The sequence below is a fragment of the Podarcis filfolensis genome (assembly GCF_964270895.1).
Source record: "Podarcis filfolensis genome assembly, chromosome: 8".
In the NCBI taxonomy this organism is placed as follows: Eukaryota; Metazoa; Chordata; class Lepidosauria; order Squamata; family Lacertidae; genus Podarcis; species Podarcis filfolensis.
The window spans coordinates 81,721,586-81,743,944 of NC_139611.1; the positions used below are offsets into that span (position 1 = coordinate 81,721,586).

A 22,359-nucleotide genomic window follows, 5' to 3' on the forward strand; every position below is an offset into this window, starting at 1 on the left:
GAGTTAATGGGTCAGGGGCTTCCAAGTCCCCATGTTTACCTGCTCAGGTGTCACACTCACCTGATCCCGCTTTGCATATACTCTCAGAGCTGAGGGATCTTGAGGAATAATTGGAAGAAGAACTAGGTAGTCATATTCCTTTTGCTTCAACGCACCAGCCGGCATTCACCCAGCACCCTCAAGCTTCCACCGTCGCTCCTAGGCAGCTTCCTGTCTACCTTGAAGGCATCTTCTGCCATTCTACCATCAAGATTATTATTTTTTACATCTCCCTCTGAAGACCTCCCTCCAAGGCGCACCAGGATGAAGGCCGACTTGAGGCTGGTAAGGTGAGTGAACGATGGGACAAGTTAGAACGGCCAACCCCAGTTGGCAAACAAGTAGACCTGTAGAACAGGCAGCTGATTTACCTGACATAGTTTTAACTGTTTAATTTCCCATAGATTGAAGAACCCTTAGGCTGTAGTAGGTTGATGTCCATTTGGACTAATAGGGTGAAAGGCAGGGAGGTCAACAGCAGGTGGCGCCAGAGACAACAACAGGCAGAACCAACTAATTCTACCTTGGGTTCCTGGCTTGCAGCTGAATTCTACAAGGGGCAACACTGAGACTAAAGATTGTAATAAAGAAGGTAGGAAGGTTGGGGTCTGGCTGAGGGCCAACTGAGGTTGGTGTGGCAGTACCCCATTCACCTGATTGGATGAGCCTCCAGTGCCTTAGAATTATAGCTTGAAAATGGTCCTGGGAATCCAGGGTGCCTGAAGAAAGGCACAACTTTAGTGTGGAATTGTTATGCTTCGCTCTCCCAGTTTGTATGGGGCATCCACATGCCAGGTCTGTGAGCACCAATGCCCTCTGTTGCTGACCAACAAAAGTTTGGAAGACATACAGCTGTTGTTTGTTTGCATTTTGCGGCTCAGAAATCCAGACAGACGTTTGGAGCAGTATCTGGTGTCACGCTATTGGGACAACTTCTTTAAGTCCTGGAGGGAACTGGAACTCTGCATTTAGTTTTTCTGCCTCCTGTTTGGGTTGGAGCTTTTTAACTTCTCCTCCGCCCTTTTCACGTCTCTCCTGGTTCTGGGAGACCAGCAGGGAGAGGAGCTTGTCAGGGCAACCTAACCAGGGTCTTTTCCACTTTCCAGGGAGAGTCATGAACCGGGAGCAGAGAACCTTCCAATGGACACCTGGAGCAACGAAGAGGAGTCTCCCTTCAAAGGCTTGCCCCCCTTGCCTAAAGTCTTTCGAGAGCCCGGCTTGCCTTCATTTTCTCTGCCTGGGGAAGGAGAGCAGGAAGCAGCCCAAGAGCTTGAGGGGGGCTGCCCCGGCCTCCAAGACAAGATCACCTGGGTGCATGGTGAAATGGTGAGGCCCTCTTTAAGCCGGGAGATGTCTTTCAGGTGCCTGTTGGACCACAACTCTTGGGTCCTTGTCCACGATGGTCCTGCGTAAGAGCTTCCCATTGGCACCTGGGACAAGGTGGTGGACTAGCTAGTGCACTGATTGAACAGGCTGTTCTTATGGAGTCCAACAAGATCTGGAGGACACTGTGTTGTTGTTGTTTATTAAATGTATATACAGTGGTACCTCAGGTTAAGTACTTAATTCATTCCGGAGGTCTGTTCTTAACCTGAAACTGTTCTTAACCTGAAGCACCACTTTAGCTAATGGGGCCTCCTGCTGTCGCCACACCATCAGAGCATGATTTCTGTTCTCATCCTGAAGCAAAGTTCTTATCCTAAAGCACCACTTTAGCTAATGGGGCCTCCTGCTGTCGCCACACCATCAGAGCATGATTTCTGTTCTCATCCTGAAGCAAAGTTCTTAACCTGAGGTAATATTTCTGGGTTAGCGGAGTCTGTAACCTGAAGCATATGTAACCCGAGGTACCACTGTACCGCCCTTCATGGGGACGTGGGTGGCGCTGTGGGTTAAACCACAGAGCCTAGGACTTGCCGATCAGAAGGTCGCGGTTCGAATCCCCATGATGGCGTGAGCTCCCGTTGCTCGGTCCCTGCTCCTGCCAACCTAGCAGTTCGAAAGCACGTCAAAGTGCAAGTAGATAAATAGGTACCGCTCCAGCGGGAAGGTAAACGGCGTTTCCGTGAGCTGCTCTGGTTCACCAGAAGCGGCTTAGTTATGCTGGCCGCATGGCCCGGAAGCTGTACACCGGCTCCCTCGGCCAATAAAGCGAGATGAGCGCTGCAACCCCAGAGTGGGTCACGACTGGACCTAATGGTCAGGGGTCCCTTTACCTTTACCACCCTTCATCCGAAGATCACAGGGTGGTTCACAACATAAAAATACAAATAAATAAATAAATGAGAGCGCAAAACACAAACTTCTCCAGGCTATGTGCACAACACACATTTGCAAACACATTTAAAGAACGTCCTCCCCAAGAATCCTGGGATCTGTAGTTTGTTCAGGGTGCTGGGGCCTGCAGCTCTGCAAGAGGCTTAAACTACACTTCCCATGATTCTTTGTGGGGGCAGATTGCTTTAAATGCATGGTGTGTATACAGCCCTTATCGTGCCTATATTGCCAGGACATCGATAGAGAATGAAAATGATTGCTTTCTTTGCCATGCAGCTGAGATTGCGGTGGGCTGACCAGGCGCTTTTCCGCCATCTCTACACCCTCGCGTTGGAGATCCAGGACCTGAAGGAGTTGCAGCTGGAGATGGATACCTTTTGGAAGGAGGAGGTGCTTGTGGACGAGCAAGGCCACGTACGAGACACCACCAGCGCAGCCACGAATGTCCACTCGGCAGCCGCTTTTGAAATGACCATCTGAAAATTGGGGGAGCCGCGGCCAACTCCGATCCATCCTTACTCACATGCAAACCGTGATCTGGTGCTCCAGTCACCAAGCAACGAACCTGTATCTGTGAATGCACCTTCAGTCCCAAGATTTAGAGGTAGTGACTTTATAACCCTGCCTCTAGAGACAATGGGGCAGCCATTGGGCAGTATTCATCAAGTTGCACCTTTGGTTTTGGTTTTCTCACTTCTGGTCTATGTAAGTTGCACCTTAGGCCTATGGCAAGGCGCACCTTTGGTTTTGGTTTTCTCACTTCTGGTCTATGTAAGTTGTGCCTTAGGCCTATGGCAAGGCGCACCTTTGGTTTTGGTTTTCTCACTTCTGGTCTATGTAAGTTGCACCTTAGGCCTATTGCAAGGCGCACCTTTGGTTTTGGTTTTCTCACTTCTGGTCTATGTAAGTTGCGCCTTAGGCCTCATGGCAAGTTGCACCTTTTTGTTTTGTTTTGTTTTGATGGCTGTGGATCCTTTTCTCTCCTTGGCATGGGAGAATGGCTTTTGGTCTTTTTACCTCTTTTGCACAGGAGCATGCCTTTTGATCCCTTTGCGGCTGTTGACTCCTGTTCACCCAGCCCCTTGAGGCAGGAGACTGTACTGGCTGCGGGCAAGGGGTTTTTTTCAGTTTGGGCCTTAGATTTTATATGGGCCTGGCCCATAGCTGTCAAGCGTCCCTTATTTGGCGGGAAACTCCCTTATCCCAGCGCCGTGTCCCGCTGCTGTCCCTTATTGATGATGCCCCTTAAATTTCCCGGGTTTCAAAGGAAGCAGCTCCTCTCCCTCCCTCCCTGCCGGCCAGGGAGGAGGGAGGCTCCAACTGTGTTGGTTGGCTGCCCGGCCCGGCCTCCTCTCACCAGCCTCAGCCCCTGGGAGCCCCTCCCCGCCGGGACTGGCGGGAGCCTCCGGCCCTTCCGCCGCCATCCTCCTCATGGCCGCCTGAGTGTCTCTGCCTGGGGCCTCCCCTCTGCCCTGCGCTGCCACCGCTACCGCTAGGCCGTACTGCGGCTGCACCACCGAAGGACCCGGATGAGATGGGCAGCCTGGCACGGCCTATGAATTGCTAAGGAGCCTTGAGAGGAGAGCGAGGGCAACCATAGAGAAAGCAGTTCAGAGAGAGGAGGAAGAGGAGGCGGCGGAGACATGGGCAGGTGTTCCAAGGGCTACAAGGGAAGGACCACAAGCGCTTCTTCCATAGATTTGTAGTGGTAGACTAGCATAGATGGTCTGATCTGCGGGTTTACTTCGGGTGCTATTTCCCCCCCCCTTCCTCCCGCCCCGCCTGATGGAACTGAGAGCTGCAGATGGAGCACGAGAGAAAAGATACAGAACTGCAGCAGCATCTTCGTAGCTTGGACTTCGTTTTGCACGAAAAGTGGTTGCTGCTTGTAGTTCTTTAATTGCAGTGTTTCATCGGCTGGTGTCTTGAGCAGCGACCTCTGGAAACGAAGGGCTAAAAACCGGCGCTGCTCTCCCAAATTATCTGGTCCCTTTTAACTTCGTATTTCAGCTGGTTGACTAAAATCCCTTATTTTGGCTGCTGGTCCCTTATTTTTGAGGCTGCTGGTCCCTTATTTTCAAATCTGTAAGTTGACAGCTATGGCCCGGCCTGGCCGAGGGAGTGCAGGGGGCAGCCCCAGGTGTTTGCATTGAAGGTGGGACTGTGACCCTGTGTGAGGGTGTAAAGTACATTTTGTTGGGAAAATAACTGTGTTCCCTTGCTAGCAGTTAGAATTTTATTTTATTTCATTTTTCTTTCCCTGCTTGTTCCTTGCATTTTTAATTATTATTTCCAGGCCTTATCTCCCAGAAAAAAAGTGGGGAGGCTGGGTTGTTGCTCAGGCCCTCTGCCTCAGAAGGGGGGCAAGCTGGGGGCTGAGAGGTCTTCTCTAACAAACTTTTTTTATATATATTGAGTGCTTTATTGGCAGGTTTTTCACTGAATTATGCTGCCTAGATATGAGCCTTCTGTAACAGCTATAGGCCTTCTGAAAAGGCCTGACCTACAAGTTTCTCACTGCTTTGTGTATTTTGTCTTGGGCACCTGCCACACAGCAAAATGCCAGAAGGCCAAGGAGCCCCTCCCTCATAGCTGTCAATTTTCAGATTTGAAAATAAGGGAACATCAGCCTCGAAAGTAAGGGATCAACAGCCTCACCTGTCCCGGGGACAGTCTACGGGATATATAACAATCTGGGATAGCAGCGGGCAGCGGTGCTGGAATAAGGGAATTTCCCACAAAAAAGGGAAGGTTGCCAGCTCTGCCCTCCCTGCGTATCATAGAACGGCTTAAACAAGAGGCAGGAAAAGGCATAGCACATTTGTTGGATGTGGCAATGGAGGTGTACGTGACGTGGAATGAGGGAGGCAAGTGAAGAATAGGATGCAGGAAAAGGCGAGGCTGTTAGCAGCAGCAATTGCAGTAGGAGCCCCAGATCGTGAGGATGTGGGGGAACATGGAACCCCAGGAGAAAAGGGGGGAGACTGGGACGCAACCAGTGCGCCCTATGCAAGAAGGAAGGTCACTGGAAGAACGAGTGCCCTGAGATTCTCAACTTTTTGGATGGGCCCTGAAGGAGCTGGCCTTATTGCATTGCAGAGCACATCAGTAGGGTAATTGGATTTACCATTTTCGCATAAAAAGGTCTGTAGGCACCTAGACATGTGCTTAGGACCCAGACGCTGACTTAATACTGACTTTGCACCGGCAGAAGCCCTGCCCCGGTGTGGGTTAGGACACTGGCAACGAGACAATGGCCCTCTGCTACAACCACACACCGGAGGCTGGTTGTTCCACGCCAGAGGTCATCAAACTAAGGCCCGCGGGCCGGATACGGCCCACTGGGCTCGTTAATCCGGCCCGCAAACCTTGCGGACCCCACGCAATTTGTGCCATTACCGCAGATATTCGGAAAGTAGCCCTTGTGCCAGTACAAGTCTGGAATACTAACCCATTAAGCAATTGCTGTTTGGGACCAGATGGATGGCAGGCCTAGCAAAAGGAGCATCCATGCTTTTCCTAGCAGTCCTTGCCTTGATTATATTGGTGCCTTGTCCACTTGCCTTAGTCTGTCCCTTGGTTTCTAGCATGCTTTCCAATATAGCCCAAAAGCAGTTATTTTTGCAATACCACCAACTCCTCAGGAGGGTCAAGGTGGGTTACCTGAGGGTCAAGCTGAATGGTGCAAGTAATCTCGTACCTTTAAGCTTGAAAGGGAGGAATGTGGTGGCGGCCCAAAGGGCCACAATAAATCCTTGAGTTCGCTTCTAATAGAGAAATTATGGTAACCTGTTGCTTTATGAAACTGATGATTTTGCAAGTTGCTCCCCCCCCCCCCCAATTGGGGCAGAAATGCAGCTAATATGTGAATCACAAAGATACAACACAAAGCTAAAACACAAGTTGGTACATGGTGCAAATGGCTACCTGTAACACAGGTTCCCAACATGCACGCTAACAGAGTGTAACAGAACACAGTGGGAATCAGAACTTAATCAGCAGAAATTGCCAGTGCGTATTGCACATGTGTATTAAACATGAAATGAGGTAATGATGTATAGGATTGGTGAAAATTGAAATGCTTTGTTTGAAATTTTATAAATACTACTGCCTGGACCACTGGGCAGGGTTGCAGTTTTGTGGAATTATCCAACTGTAACTTATTGCTTTGCAATAAACAACGTTGGACTCCTAACTCCTTACATTTCTGAGTTTTATTGGCGTAAACTTAGGAGATAAGCTATTTTCTGGCTTACAACACAAGGACTCTTCCTCACTTCTCCCCCTGCACTCAAACTCAGGACAAAAGGGAGAAATGTGCTAAGAGGACAGCATGCTTGGCAAACCCTTTGCGTGATCAACTTCCGCCTGGAAACCTATGTCTCCACTGTGGGAGGATGTGTGGATTCAGAATCGGCCTCCACAATCACTTATGAACTCACCATGTTTGTGGAACACCATCTTACTCGGCTACGAGGGATCGCCAAAGAAGAAGATAGGAGAAACATTCTCTTGCGGAAGCAGAAACTTTCGCACTCATACGTTCACACAGTGCTACGTTGCGATACAACCCAGTGATTTTCAAAATAATCTCCCCTTTTGCTGCGTAGGTTCCTCCCCATTTATCCACGCTCCATTTGCATGCAACACACGCAGTGCTAGGAACCCGGAAGTGGAACCCGGAAATGGGGAGCTTCCTGGAGAGGCCTCCTGGCTCGTGACGAGACCCTCATCAGAGCCCGAAGAGGACATCCTCTTTGGGCTCTGGGGAGGGTTTCCTCGCCAGCTGGTGTCAGGTTTCAGGGGATCCAGCCCCCTACGGTAGGTTGCCAGGAATGGACAAAAGAAAGGAGAGTTCTTACCAATGTTCTTTATTCAATATTCACAGAGAGAGGCTTAGAAATGCAGCCTCTTGGAGTAATGGTGTTGCGCCGGGTAAATCTCCACCCCCCCCTTTTCTCCTACTTCCTCATTCGTCAACAGCACCCCCCCCCAATGGTTACCACTTAGGGCCATATGTCTCCAAGTCCTTTGCTCTCCTACTTCCAATGATCGCCGGGTTTGGAAGGGCTGGAATGCTTTCTAGTGATAACTGTTGGGAAATTCCGTACCACTTTAAGAACAGACGTGTGGAATTGTTGTATGTCACCTGTCTGTTTACACTCCAGCACAGCTTGCTGGGAACTTCCGTTTGTGTATAGCTTTTGCTTTAGCTGCTTGCTTTGGACACGAAGGAGATCGGACATGTTTCCTTTTGTCCTAATGTATGCTGAATAAGGGACCCGGGTGGCGCTGTGGGTTAAACCACAGAGCCTAGGGCTTGCTGATCAGAAGGTCGGCGGTTTGAATCCCCGCAACGGGGTGAGCTCCCGTTGCTCGGTCCCTGCTCCTGCCAACCTAGCAGTTCGAAAGCACATCAAAGTGCAAGTAGATAAATAGCTACCACTCCGGCGGGAAGGTAAACGGCGTTTCCGTGCGCTACTCTGGTTTGCCAGAAGCAGCTTAGTCATGCTGGCCACATGACCCGGAAGCTGTACGCCGGCTCCCTCGGCCAATAAAGCGAGATGAGCGCCGCAACCCCAGAGTCGGCCACGACTGGACCTAATGGTCAGGGGTCCCTTTACCTATGCTGAATAAACTGCTTGTAAATATGCTCACACAGCCTCTCTCGCCACTTCTATTGCGTAGTGTTTACTCTGCTGAGTAGCGTGCCCCAGCTTCTGAAGCTCGAGTCGCAGATGCTGCACCAAGGACTGGAGATCGCCCGGCACACCAGCGGGTGGGCTGGAGCCAGCTGGGGGACTGCCAATTGCCCCCCGTTTTCTTGGTTGCATCCCAACGTGTCAGCCAGCTGCTCCGGCTCTGCCGCTTCCTCTCCCACTATTTCCCAACTTTCCCCCTCATCTGCCTCTGAGCGGTGACCTCCTGCAAACCACTGTTCTAAATCTATACTGTCTTCCTCTTCTCTGGTAGGGTCAGACAGGGGAGACTGTCTCCACCATTCCTCCTCTGTCCAGTACCCCCCACATCATCTCTGCAAGCCCCGCTGCCCCTCCAGGGTGCTCCCAATATACGCAATTTTTGTTTCACGCAGGGAGGCCCAGACCACAACCCTCCTCCTAAATTGGAAGTTGCCTGTACCAAGTCATGATTAAAGGTAAAGGGACCCCTGACCATTAGGTCCAGTCGTGGCCGACTCTGAGGTTGCGGCGCTCATCTCATTTTATTGGCCGAGGGAGTCGGCGTACAGCTTCCAGGTCATGTGGCCAGCATGACTAAGCCGCTTCTGGCAAACCAGAGTAGCGCACGGAAACGCCGTTTACCTTCCCACCGGAGTGGTACCTATTTATCTACTTGCACTTTGAGGTGCTTTCGAACTGCTAGGTTGGCAGGAGCAGGGACCGAGCAACAGGAGCTCACCCTGTTGCGGGGATTTGAACCGCCAACCTTCTGATCAGCAAGTCCTAGGCTCTGTGGTTTAGACCACAGCACCATTCGCATCCCCGTACCAACTTATGATTAGGTTCTATTAAACTCTGCTTAGAAAAGACGTTTTCTATTGCTTTGGGAAACGGATTCCAGCAGACCTCCATCAAGGAGGGTTTTACAGCTCCCGGTTTTCTACCTTTCGTCGCAAACTTTCTGCCCTGCCCCTGGGACAAACAGCCTTTAACCCACAGTCTGCCGCACAGAAACGAAACAGACATTTTTCTCTTTCCACGGAGATACAGCGATGGGAAAAGCTTCACCATCCCACAAGCCAGACAGCAATGGAGCAAAAACCAGTAAAAGAAAAGAAAAAATATATTGGCATCCTTATTGACACTCCATCTTCCACCCGCTACGAAATACAGCTCCATCGACAGATCATCGTCGTCTGATCAACAACAGTGAAGAATCAAGGGTATTAAAAATAAATAAATCTGTATTTGGAAATTGAAGCGGTTTTTTTTAAAAAAACACACAGTCATTTGTGCCCCATAGTTATTTCCCAGGTGATGCAAAGATGTTTTGTGAGTCTCTAAGGCAAGGCAAGAGCAAGCAGTCTTTCTCGAAGGAGAGGCGTCGGCGGTTTGAGCTGGCGAAGCATCTTCAGTTGCCTTGATTTATCTTTCTCGCTAACTTCAGCCACTCATCAACCTGCAAGGAGATTTGCTATATGGAGGGAGTGGGGAGGGAGAGAAAATAAAACCAAGGTTGGCTAGGCTCCTAACTAGAACCCTGATTTATAGGCTGTGCTCCTAATTCAGGGACAATTGTTTTCATTTTTATTACTGCCGTTGATTTATTAATCACCTTCTAAACCACCAACTCAAGGTACTTTGCACAATAATTAAAAACAAAAATATTTAAAACAAGACTAAAACCCTAACAAGCAGACATTCGTGGGGAGCAAAATATACATCAGGAGGCTTAGTTGGGTCAGAATCGAGCATACATTTCCAGAGTTAAAACTAAATATATTATTTCTGGTACATGAGCCACCACAGCTGCTAGGGGGCCGTGGAAATTTGTGTCTGCGGCTTTTTAGACTTGTCTACCCATGTATTGGAATGCGGATGGCGCTGTGGGTTAAACCACACAGCCTTGGACTTGTTGATCAGAAGGTCGGCGGTTCAAATCCCTGCAACGGGGTGAGCTCCCGTCGCTAGGTCCCTGCTCCTGCCAACGTAGCTGTTCGAAAGCACATCAAAGTGCAAGTAGATAAATAGGTACCACTCCGGCAGGAAGGTAAACGGCGTTTCCGTGCACTGCTCTGGTTTGCCAGAAGCGGCTTAGTCATGCTGGCCACATGACCCGGAAGCTGTACGCCGGCTCCCTCAGCCAATAAAGCGAGATGAGCGCTGCAACCCCAGAGTCGTCCGCGACTGGACCTAAAGGTCAGGGGTCCTTTTACCTTTACCCATGTATTATCTGAAACTTAAGGGGTGCATTGGTTGCCTGATGTAAAATATATTGGCATTATATTCAACTCTTCTACCGCACTACAAGGTTCATGGACCAAGAGGTTAATCTGTGTCCAGGGCAGCTTTTTACCAGCTCCATCTGGTATGCAGGCTGAGACCCTACCTGCCTGTGGACTGCCTCGCCAGAGTGGTGCATGCTCTGGTTATCTCCTGCTTGGACTACTGCAATGCGCTCTACGTGGAGCTACGTTTGAAGGTGACCTGGAAACTACAACTAATCCAGAATGCGGCAGCTAGACTGGTGACCGGGGGCAACCGCCAAGACCATATAACACCAGTCCTGAAAGACCTACATTGACTCCCAGTATATTTCTGAGCACAATTCAAAGTGTTGGTGCTGACCTTTAAAGCCCTAAACGGCCTCGGTCCTGTATACCTGAAGGAGCGTCTCCACCCCCATCATCCAGCCCGGACACTGAGATCCAGTGCCAAGGGCCTTCTGGTGGTTCTCTTGCTGTGAGAAGTGAGGTTACAGGGAACCAGGCAGAGGGCCTTCTCGGTAGTGGCGCCTGCCCTGTGGAACGCCCTCCCAGCAGATGTCAAGGCAATAAACAACTATTTTACTTTTGAAAGACAACTGAAGACGGCCCTGTTTAGGGAAGTTTTTAACGTCTGACGATGTATTGTTTTTAATATTTGGTTGGAAGCCACCCAGAGTGGCTGGGGAAACCCAGCCAGATGGGTGGGGTATAAATAAATTATTATTATTATTATTATTATTATTATTATTATTATTATTATTATTATTACATCTTCATAGAAGGAAGCAGAACTTTCCTAAAAGGGTTCTGCACTCTAATTCTTCCCTTCCCTTGCCTCCAGCCTGAGACCAGACAGGTTAGAGGAAGTGGAACTTACTGAAAAAGGTTCTGGATTCCAAGCTATTTTTTCCCCGCATGCCACCTCTGACCCCGTAACATTCTAGTGAGAATCCCCGGGCCGTTCTCACCTCTTTGGCATGGACAAGGGGCAATGGGTCCCGGGGGCTGGGTGTCCTCATGTCAGCGCAGTGGGAAGTGCCGTTGATTAAAATGGCCCGTTCGGAGCGGGACTGGTTCTTGAGGACACTCAAGGCGTGCCAAGGATCAATGTCACCTGGGGAGAGAAGGCAGTGATCAAACACCGAGGAGGAGAGAAAGTAAACTCATTCGCCAGTGTGATCCAATGGGAGAGGCAGATCTCGGAAGCTAACCTCTGATGCCAAGATGCGGGATCTATGCTGCTCCTATGAACTCGCTGGAAAATGTGTTGTGGCTCTACTCAGAGTAGACCTATTGAAATTTATGAACATGACTAAATTAGGTCCTTTTATTTCAATGGGGCTACTGTGAGTAAAACTTAGTTGGGTAGAACCTAATGGGTTTATATGTATATCCGCCTCAGATGACAGACCCCCTTGGCTTAGATTTTGAAATGAAATTGCCTTGGTATTATCTCTTGTTTTTTCCGTGCAAAAATGGAACTCACAGAAGTCGAGGAGGAGAAACGGAACCATAGGATCTATAGTTCAACCTGCTGTGATGCAGGAATCTCAACATACATGATCATAAATCATATATGAACATCATGCATGGCAAATGACCACCCAACCTCTGCTTAAAAACCTCCAAGGAAGAAGAGTTCATCACTTCCTGAGTGAGTCTGTTGTAGTTGTTGTTTGCAACATAAAATCACAATATAAAAAAATAGAAAATACATAATAAAAACAAAAACATCCCAATACCCGCCCCCCTTTCCATTAAAGGTAAAGGGACCCCTGACCATTAGGTCCAGTCGTGACTGACTCTGGGGCTGCGGCGCTCATCTCGCTTTATTGGCCGAGGGAGCGGGCGTGCAGCTTCCGGGTCATGTGGCCAGCAGGACTAAGCCGCTTCTGGCGAACCAGAGCAGCGCACGGAAACGCCGTTTACCTTCCCGTTGTTACGAAAAAGGAGCAATGCTGCTGAGTGCTCCAGATGGCTGGAAAGCCAAACAGTATGTTTATGTTATGGGACTGTACCGTGGGAACCAGGGACAGTCTATTATGTGCTCTGAGCACCGGATGTTAGCTCAGAGTGTCACATGACCCTGTACTGGAAGTACATGGGTGGAGTTTATTTTCTCTCTCTGCAGCTGGGTATCAGAGAGTGCAGACATGTTGTTCTCTGCACTGAGGAAAGACAGAAATAAAGGCATGTAAATACATTTCTGTCTGTCTCTTTCCCCTCCCTGGGGATGGCAGGGAGTGAGGGAGGAGGAGTGGCTGTGTTCTTCTTTCACGTTTGAAGAAGGATCGGCCGATAAAGACCTCGCCTTGTCTTGCCGGGAGTCGTTGACGGGGGGGTCAACAAGGATTCAAGCCGGGCACCTGGAGGGTGGCCAAATTCCTCTGACTGACAAGGCTTGAATCAACATATGGTAGCAGAAGCTGCTGGTTATCTGATCCATGGGAATCAGCATGAGAGGTGAGAGGTTGATGGATCGTGTGCCATCCTCTGCACCAAGGAAAGAAGATAACGTCTGAAATTGCAGCCAGAAGCTGAACAGACGGCTGGCCCCAAGAGGGGGTGTTTTCCAAGCAACGGAGCCCCAAAAAGGTATGCTGAATATCGGGCTAAAAGTGTGAATGCAGATTGATTTATTCTCTGGTTCACGAGAGAGCTGCGTTTGGAAAAACAAGCTCTGAAAGAAAGGCTTGCATACCAGAAATTCCTGTGGTGAGATAAGGATTCCCGTCCCGGGGAAGGTTGCTAAGCAACGACAGTCGGCAGTGGAAAACTACTGACACCTGGGGCTGGCTCAGTCAGAGCCGGGAAAGCGAAAGTTGTTTTGACTGTGAGACTGTGGAGATTGCCTGCCTGAGAAAAGAGGCAGAAAAACAGCTCAAAAGGAGCTTTTGGATTTTAACTAGCTCGAGTGAGAGAGCTGAGACTTGGATTCAAAATGGATGCCAAGGACAGGGGGAGGGAAGAACGGAGTTCTAATTCCCCCACTGATGTTGCTACTGGAGAGGATGCTGTAGCTTTGAACGTTGTCCGATGCTACAATTGCGGACAGGCTGGGCATCTTCAGCGGAGCTGCAAGAAGCCATGCCAGCCGAAAGGAGCGAAGGGCCGCTCAGCAAAGCCTGAGGCGTCAGGCAAAGGTCATACCAAGCCTATGGTGGAACCTGCAAGGGCTTTGATGGCGAAAGGAACCACGCCAGATGTTGGGAACGCGTTTATTATCGACACTGCAGCGACGGTTCATATGTCCCCACACAGAGGACTCTTTTCATCGTTTAAGAAGCAAAGCTTCGCTGTGGAACAAGCCAACGGTCAGAAGCTGGAGGCGACTGGGGTTGGATCTGTCTATCTTAAGAGTCTGAACTTGACAATAAACAATGTTTACTTGGTTCCTGAACTGAAGTTCAATCTGCTGAGTGTTTCGCAGATTGCAAAGAAAGGACTGAAACTGTCCTATGATGATAAGAGCTGCGAGATCTTCAAAGATGGAGAGTTATATCTTTCTGCCAGACAGAAAGGTGGACTGTATTTGTTGGACTTTGACCAAAGTGATTACATGGAATGTAATTCTGAGTCTAACATGATTTCTCTTGCAGGTGTGACCAAAACAAGCGCCAAGAAGGTGGCCAGGGTCGACAGAGCATTTCAGCGGGTGTATGCTGATGTGATTGGTCCTCTAGAACCATCTAGAGGCAATGCAAGATATTATCTTGTGTGTGTGGATCATTTCTCTAACTTTGTCTGGGTTTATGTGTTAAAAAAGCCACAGGAAGCCTTAGAAAGGTTTCAGGAGTTTTGTGACAAAGTTAAAGATATGCATGATGCTAACATTGATTGTCTTTTGACAGATGAGAAGCAGATTTTTCTTTTACAGGATTTCCAGAGGTTCCTGCAGAAGAAGGGGATCAGACACAAGATTGCTGTTTCAGCGGAAGCGTGGAACAGGGGTGTTTGTGTAAAAGTGAACAAAGAATTGCAAAAGGGAATGAATGCGCAATTGCTTAGTTCACATTTGCCACATGAGTTCTGGGCGGAGTCACTCATGTCGTTTTGTCATGCATGGGTGAGAAAGTTTTCGAAAGAGTTGGGAAGTTCTCCTTTTGAGAAACTGTTCCAGAGAAAACCTTCTGTTGCCCATTTCAAGGTTTTTGGGTCTCATGTGAGGACAGAAGCTCCAGGTGGAGTAAAGAATGCCAGAGGCATTTTTGTGGGGTATGCCGGGAGTCGTTGACGGGGGGGTCAACAAGGATTCAAGCCGGGCACCTGGAGGGTGGCCAAATTCCTCTGACTGACAAGGCTTGAATCAACACCCGCCAGAGTGGTACCTATTGATCTACTTGTACTTTGATGGGCTTTCAAACTGCTAGGTTGGCAGGAGCAGGGACCGAGCTACAGGAGCTCACCCCGTTGCGGGGATTCGAACCGCCGACTTTCTGATCGGCATCCCCCCCCTTTCCATTACACATTTTAAAAAGGTATTGGATGTCAATCAGCCAAAGGCCTGGTTAAAGACTCTGTTCCACAGACAAATGGTGAAAAACCCTACACACCCCTCACAGTGAAGGGAGAAATCTGCCTCTGAGCATGTGCAGAGTGCTTTTCTCCTCACTAACAAGCAGTCACAACCAGCCACATAAATACAGTGGTACCTCTGGATACGAACGGGATCCATTCCGGAGCCCTGTTTGCATCCTGAAGCGAATGCAACCTGCGTCTGCATGTGCCGCGATTTGCTGCTTCCGCGCATGTGCATGACGTCATTTTGACTGCGCATGCGCAGGTAGCGAAACCCGGAAGTTACCGATTCCATTACTTCCGGGTCGCCACGGAGCACAACCTGAAAGCGCTCAACCTGAAGCAACTTCAGCCCGAGGTATGACTATATTTGGTTTGACAAAATGGAGCTCTCCATAGACTTCAAGCTGGGGGTCTTTCCCGCTCTCGCAACTACGTGCTGCACACGGGCGTCTGAGAGGGCCCCACATCTCCCCACCCTCCGTACCGTTCACGAAGAGGACACGGCTGGCTTTGGGGCGATCGGCCCCATAGTAGTCGTTGGTGAAGGACACAGCCTCCTGGACAGCCTGAGAGGGGATGCCGAAGACCTCTTGGCAGGTATCAAGTTCACTCGCCAGGTTCATAAAGCGGGAGAAACGGCAGGCAGGATCGTCGCAGGTTTGGTCTAGAGCGAGAGAAATAAAGTGCAAAAGGCGGGGCTGAGGCCACTAAGTTCACGGGGAACAAGAAAGATGTTGAAATATACGTTTGTTAAGAAACCAGAAGCATTTTTACTTGGCATTGTAGGAGATGATATTAACAGACAGGATTGTAAGTTGTTTTCATACGCAATGACAGCAGCAAGAATATTATTGGCACAAAAATGGAAGCAAGAAGAATTACTGAAGAATGGAGGATGAAGTTGATGGACTACGCAGAATTAGATAAATTAACAGGAAGGATTCGAAACCGGCGGGATCAGAGATTCTTAGAAGACTGGAGTAAATATATGAACTATTTGAAAAGTAACTGTGATGATTACGCTAGTAGGATTGCAAGAAGTTTTGTAAGGTGAATTATTTGAAATATTGCAAGAAAGACTATGAAGAGAATTATTAGTTAAGGATAATTATATGTAATACAGAAAGTGAGAAATGCAGAATAAGTGATAAAAAATGGAAAATCATCAGAGGAGTTGACGGAAGTCCAAAATATTATATAAGATGAGAAGTTATGTTGTATGACTGTTGGAACTGATATGTTAAAAAAATTAATAAAAATGTATATTATAAATAGATAGACAGGTAGATGATAGATAGATGATAGATCAGATAGATAGATAGATAGATAGATAGATAGATAGATAGATAGAAAGATAGAAAGATAGAAAATAACTTCACGGGAAACAATGCAAATGGGAAAGCCCACACTTGGTTGGACTCAGAAGCTCAGCGGTGGAGGTCCAGGACAGGGCCTTCTCTGGGGCAGCCCCCAAGTCAGTGGTTCTCAAACCTTCTTCCTCTGGGCCACACTTTCAGATTAACAATTTGCTTGCGCCACAACAAATCTTCTCTCAATACGTTGGAAAATGAAAAGAAACAGCTCCCAGCCATGCTTGATTTGTAACGTAGAGCACGACTACTTTATAATATGATCGTGGGGCAGCCAGAATAAAGCGAAGCAGATGCACAAGAACGTGAGGGATTCCCAAAATATAATTATAAACGAGCCTCTTACCTATGTACCTTAAGTATGTATGCAAGTTCAATGAGAGGCGTGAGCTCGCTTTTTTGCCAGGCAATCTCATTTAGATTAGGTCTGATTTGATTGCAAAAATCTATCATTTGCCCGATAATAAATGTTGGAAATGTAAAGAAAATGAAGGTACATTCTTTCACCTTTGGTGGACGTGCCCAAGGATTAAGGCTTTCTGGGAGATGATCTATAATGAAATGAAAAAGGTATTTAAATACACCTTTCTGAAGAAACCAGAGGCCTTTCTCCTGGGCATGGTCGGCCAATTGGTGTCAAAGAAGGATAGAACTTTCTTTATGTATGCTACAACAGCAGCAAGAATACTTATTGCAAAGTATTGGAAGACACAAGATCTACCCACCCTGGAAGAATGGCAGATGAAGGTGATGGACTATATGGAACTGGCGGAAATGACTGGCAGAATCCGAGACCAGGGAGAAGAGTCGGTGGAAGAAGATTGGAAGAAATTTAAAGACAATTTACAGAAATACTGTAAAATTAATGAGTATTAGAATGATGTCGGAATGAAGTTAAGTGGTTTTAGCAGTAATGTTACAAAGGAGTATGTAAAAATGGATTGTTAACAGGTGAGAATGTAAAGTTATAATATATTAAGATAAAGGATTAAGACAAAAACAAAGAGGGAAAGGACTTGCTGAATTAACCAACTGAACTGGAATACAAAAAAGGGAGGTGTGAGGAGGTCAGGGAAATAAGTAAATGAAAGACAAGACATGGAAAGATTGATTTATTTTTAATGGTTTTTATTTTTTCTGTATTTTGTATTTTTTGTTTCTTTTTTCTATCTTTTTCTTACTTTTGTAACCTTTTCTGAAACTTCAATAAATATCATTTAAAAACAAAAAAAATAGATTAGGTCTGATTTGAGATGAACAAACTCTCATCTCCTCACCAACAGAAATAAACCATCCCAGGACCTTAGGGTGAATAATAATAATAATATGTGGAGGAGGAGGAGGAGAGCAGAGGGCAAAATGTTAACTCTCACTTACAGTATCCGAACTCTGTACATGTCTGGAAGTACCATTGCCTGATGCCCACGCCTGTCGTGGAGATGGATGTGCTGCGCAGCTCCTTCAGGGCCTCTGTGTGATTGTTCTGTGTGCATGTCATGTTCATGCCGTCCAAATACACCTTTTGAAAAGAAGAAGAGGTTTTACGTATAAGCTAAACAAGCTATAGCTTAGGGCCCCACTCTCTTGGGGACCCCCAAAAATTTAAAGGGAAAAAACATGGATATACATTTCCAAAATATAAGATAAAAAACAAATAAAATAAAACCTACATACAGCAACAGTGTTTTGTGTTGTGTAGGTTCCTATTTGTTATGTGCAAATGGGTTTAGATACCTATTAGGTCCATAAATTACCATATACAGTCATACCTCGGGTTACAGACGCTTCAGTTTGTGTTTTTTTTGGGTTACAGGCCCGCCAAAACCCGGAAGTACCGGAACGGGTTACTTCCGGGTTTCGGCGGTTGTGCACGTGCAGAAGCGCTAAATCGCGCTTTGCGCATGTGCAGAAGCACCAAATTGCAACCGGCACGTGCGCAGACGCACCGCCGCGGGTTGCGAATGTGCATCCCGCACAGATCACATTCGCAACTGAATCGTCCACTGTAGGATATATTCAACACAAAAAACACAACAATTTGTTGTTGACAAAGGACAGCTGGACATATAAAGGGCCCCATTGCCTTCAGTAGCTGAGGGCCTCATCAACCCTAAATCCGGCCCTGGGTGGGCGATACAATGGAACACCTTTTGAAGAGAGACTCTGCCTGCGTGGGCAACTACATGTACAGAACGTTTGCCATCACTTGCTACAACGTCCACTATATATGGACCCAAGAAACCGATTCACAAAACCCCTTTTCACGAAGGTAACAAATCTAACCAGAGGGTGAACTGGCTGCTGAGTGATGACTCCATGACTTATAAGGCGGTAGCTAGGAAGATTAGGAAGAAAGATCTGGGTGGGCTCGTGGTCAATTGCAAAGGGGACTCTTGAGATCTAAATCTGCACATTTTATTTGAGGATGACATTTTATTCTGTGTAATAAGGAATTCGGGTGGATTGGATCATGGTTTTACTGCCTATGGAGCAACTGCTGTTAGCGTTTTTCTTCTTTGGATGATGCCATGGCCTTTGGCTAGTGCAAAAAAACCCCACACCTATACATTAAATATATAAGAAAAGAAGAGGAGCTTCAGTCCCAGAATGGCTGCTGCACAGACCCAGAGGTGGCCAACGAAGTGCCTTTCAGACACCGCTGCGAGTCCAGGACTCCCAGCTCAGCTAATAGTCAGCGATGCCACAACAGGAAACAACTGAAGACATTTTTGGCCTGGAAAGCTTTTCCAGCTATGCTGGGGGTCTCCATCTGGGTTATTTTTAATGTATCTATTCCTTTTTAAATTGTTTAATGTTTTTTTATAAAATTTTTGCACAGTACCTTGTGATATAGCGATTCCATTATTATTTTTATCATCATTATTATTAGTTCCAGAGTGGTTTCATGATCAATCTCTCTTCACAGGAAAGAGCTAGGGAATTGTAGCTCAGTGAGGGGAATAGGGGGTCTCCTTGCAACTTTGACACACTTTGGAACTCCCTGCATCGTGAAATCAGTCAGGTACCTTTCATTGTACTCTTTTTGGCGCCTACTAGAAACATTTTGTTGGTTTGTTTGGTTAGGCAAGCCTATCCAGACACATGTGTTTTGCTCTGAGCCTATCATTTACCGTATTTTTCGCTCTATAAGACGCACCAGACCACAAGGCGCACCTAGTTTTTGGAGGAGGAAAACAAGAAAAAAAATATTCTGAATCCCAGAAGCCAGAACAGCAAGAGGGATCGCTGCGCAGTGAAAGCAGCGATCCCTCTTGCTGTTCTGGCTTCTGGGATAGCTGTGCAGCCTGCATTCGCTCCATAAGACGCACACACATTCCCCCTTACTTTTTGCGAGGGAAAAAGTGAGTCTTATAGAGCAATAAATACAGTACTTTCTGGCACGTTTTGGGGAGACATTTCTATTACAGTTGGCGCTCGGGTGGCGAACGTGATCCGTGCAGGATGTACGTTCGGAACCCGCAGCGTTCACAACCCATGTTTGCACGGGTTGCGATTCGGCACTTCTGCGCATGCGCAACCACCGAAACCCGGAAGTAACCCATTCAGGTATTTCCAGGTTTCAGCAGTCCGCAACCCGAAAAAACGCAACCTGACGTGGCTGTAACCCAAGGTATGACTGTATTCTATTCTTTTTTGTAAACCGCTTTTAGATTCCCCCCCTCACTATAATCAAGTGTATATAAACTTTATGAAATAAAATAAAGTCCATTTGTTTAAAAAACAAAGTGCCGGTGCTCATATCGTGATAAACATGCCGTGGGCGCCCACACAAAACAGCTGCCGAGGTGCGAGTCCAGATAGTAATACTAATACAGTGGTACCTTGGGTTAAGTACTTAATTCATTCCAGAGGTCCGTTCTTAACCCTAAACTGTTCTTAACCTGAAGCACCACTTTAGCTAATGGGGCCTCCTGCTGCTGCTGTGTCGCCGAAGCACGATTTCTGTTCTCATCCTGAAGCAAAGTTCTTAACCTGAGATACTATTTCTGGGTTAGCGGAGTCTGTAACCTGAAGCGTCTGTAACCTCAAGCATATGTAACCCGAGGTACCACTGTAATAAATAATACTGAGAGAAGAAGAGTTTGGATTTGATATCCCGCTTTATCACTACCCTAAGGAGTCTCAAAGCGGCTAACACTCTCCTTTCCCTTCCTCCCCCACAACAAACACTCTGTGAGGTGAGTGAGGCTGAGAGACCTCAAAGTGCGACTGGCCCAAAGTCACCCAGCAGCTGCATGTGGAAGAGCGGGGAAGCGAACCCGGTTCACCAGATTATGAGTCTACCACTCTTAACCACTACACCACACTGGAGTTGTAACCCAGTCATTCTCTCATCCTAAACAAAGGAAAAGGATTGACAGCTCCTCAGTCCGGGCCCTAGAAAGGTCTCCTGCCCACCGAGACGCAGGCTTACGTTGTTGGCAGCCATAAGTCTCTGGTAGGCAGAGCCAGTCTTGTCGTTGGTCATGACACGACAAAAGTTGGCGATGGTGCTCCACTCCATGTATTCGTTGTTGTACTGCACAGCCAGCATGAAGATGTCAGCCAGGTTGGACACCAGCTCCACGCAGTCGCCGGAGCCCTCCAACTCCTGGCAGGAGCGGAAGTCCTTCGCCAGCTTGGCCAGAGCTCCATCTTGCACCAGGGCGTCCACAGCAGAGAAGCCTTCAGCCACGGCCTCCATGCACTGTGAGGCAAGCAAAAAGGAAGGTGAGGACAGGAACTTTGAAAAAAAGAATGGGGAAATTTTGTAATTTATTTAGGAGACCATTGTAAGCAGATGAAAACACTGGCACGATTTTAATCGCACTTGTAAAGTAACAAAAACTATGGACAATTTAGATGGATAAAAAATGTGGATAATGGACTGATATGCAGTTGTAAATATTGAAATGAGGACCCATGGAGGGGATAGGGGAAAGCCTTAAGATTCAGAGCAATTTCTTTGTATGGATTTTTAATCGACTTTGTTATTATTTGATCCTGACTTGTTTTTAGGAGGTAATTTAATTATTGTTAGATTTTATACCAATGTTATATATCTGATGTTAGCTGCCCTGAGCCCAGTCTCTGCCAGGGAGGGCGGGATACAAATAAAAATTTATTATTATTAATATTATTATTATTAGTTTATTTTTTCTGAAATCAAATAAATATTTCTTTTTTAAAAAAGGAAACGGGGGGGGGGAGCACACAACAGGCAGCAAAAAGCAGGGATGCGTCTGCACTACACATTCAAAGCATTAACAAAACCACTTTTAACGGTTGCAGTTTGCCACACGGCCAGAAAATGAGTCATTTGGGAAAATATTAAAAACCCCACCTCTTTGGAACCACCGACCACTGGATTGGACAGACTTGCGGCAACAACCTGGAGAGGAAGAAGTCAAAGAGAGATAGGTGAGGGGGGGATAAGGACGAAGTTGTTAAGTCACATGGGGTTTCAGGCATAATGGGAACATTACGTTCGAATGTGATGATTCACACTGTGGTATTAATTCCAGCTTTTTCTTCTTCACTATTTGGGGGAGGAGGAATAATTTCCTTTCGAGTCAAACTGGCGATATTTGGACTACAACTCCCATCAGCCCCCGCCAGCACTGATGGGAGTTGTAGTCCAAATATCTGGAGGCCTTTCCGGATGACCGAGGCTGAGTTCAACCACGGGCAAACTTTTGGCCGTCGTGTGGTCATCATTATTTTTTTAATGTATTTGTATTAAAGATTTTCTTAATTTACAAAACTGTGTGCAATGACTTTCTCTCATATTTTTTTCCCCATGTAACATTTTAACAAATCAGTTTCATTTGTTGACACAGTAGGAAGAATAGGGGGAAAGAGGTGGCGGGGGGGAAGATGAGTGGGGGTGGGGGTCGGGTGGCGATGTTTCTAATTTATTTAATAAATGTGGTGGTTTGGTGTCAGCGTTGCTTGTGCAGGTTCTCTGCTGTTCACTTGTGTTCCTTTGGTGGTGAGAGAGGTTGGGGTTGGCCTAGGGTGTGGCTGTTCATTTGTGGTTGGCTGTGGTGGTCTTTGTTTTCATGTGTGAGTGGGGTGGGTGGGTGTTTTGGATCAGGTTAGCCATATTGATTTGTATGCTGTTGGTGGATTTTTGTCATTGTCTTGTTGGGCTGTGTATGTGATAAAGGGGAGCCGTACCGGGGTGAAGGCATCTTCTTCTAT

General features: G+C 47.3%; 2 protein-coding genes and 1 long non-coding RNA gene across 9 annotated transcripts in view; 2 read left to right on the top strand and 1 right to left on the bottom strand.

Moving 5' to 3' along the window:
* The first annotated feature begins 194 nt into the window (after positions 1–194).
* On the top strand, positions 195–6,153 carry LOC310769093 (uncharacterized protein). 3 transcript variants are annotated; one of them, XR_014551417.1, is made up of 4 exons: positions 195–329; positions 1,146–1,365; positions 2,593–4,329; positions 4,969–6,153. XR_014551417.1 is itself a non-coding variant. In XM_083628190.1 (3 exons), the coding sequence occupies exons 1-3, from the start codon at positions 304–306 to the stop codon at positions 2,794–2,796; spliced, it is 450 nt and encodes a 149-aa protein (XP_083484316.1). In that variant the 5' UTR covers positions 195–303; the 3' UTR covers positions 2,797–6,153. The 3 variants fall into 3 exon arrangements, 2 of the variants coding, with proteins under 2 accessions (XP_083484316.1, XP_083484317.1); XM_083628190.1 differs by having other exon boundaries at positions 2,593–6,153; XM_083628191.1 differs by having other exon boundaries at positions 197–324; positions 2,593–6,153.
* Positions 6,154–7,171: 1,018 nt separating this feature from the next.
* PRSS16 (serine protease 16) overlaps positions 7,172–22,359 on the bottom strand; it is a 30,057-nt gene continuing 14,869 nt past the window's right edge. For 2 of the 5 annotated variants that reach the window (XM_083627449.1, XM_083627450.1), the window contains exons 7-12: positions 21,500–21,547; positions 20,591–20,863; positions 17,533–17,674; positions 15,270–15,449; positions 11,233–11,378; positions 7,172–9,471 (exon numbers count right to left, since the gene is read on the bottom strand). In XM_083627449.1, coding sequence (XP_083483575.1) covers positions 9,409–9,471; positions 11,233–11,378; positions 15,270–15,449; positions 17,533–17,674; positions 20,591–20,863; positions 21,500–21,547 — 852 coding nt within the window. In that variant the 3' untranslated portion in view covers positions 7,172–9,408. The remainder of the gene's footprint in view (positions 9,472–11,232; positions 11,379–15,269; positions 15,450–17,532; positions 17,675–20,590; positions 20,864–21,499; positions 21,548–22,359) is intronic. The other 3 variants (XR_014551369.1, XR_014551370.1, XR_014551371.1) reach the window with 3 other exon arrangements.
* On the top strand, positions 15,458–17,482 carry LOC310769237. The gene is made up of 3 exons (XR_014551560.1): positions 15,458–16,068; positions 16,152–16,580; positions 17,397–17,482. It is a non-coding gene; the product is annotated as an uncharacterized lncRNA (long non-coding RNA).

Bases quoted from the DNA above. Each gene is read 5' to 3' on its own strand.
- LOC310769093 (XM_083628190.1), top strand. From the start codon at position 304: ATGAAGGCCGACTTGAGGCTGGTAAG. The intron at 330-1,145 runs GTGAGTGAACGA...TCCACTTTCCAG, and splicing joins GCCGACTTGAGGCTGGTAAG to GGAGAGTCATGAACCGGGAG. The intron at 1,366-2,592 runs GTGAGGCCCTCT...TTTGCCATGCAG, and splicing joins CCTGGGTGCATGGTGAAATG to CTGAGATTGCGGTGGGCTGA.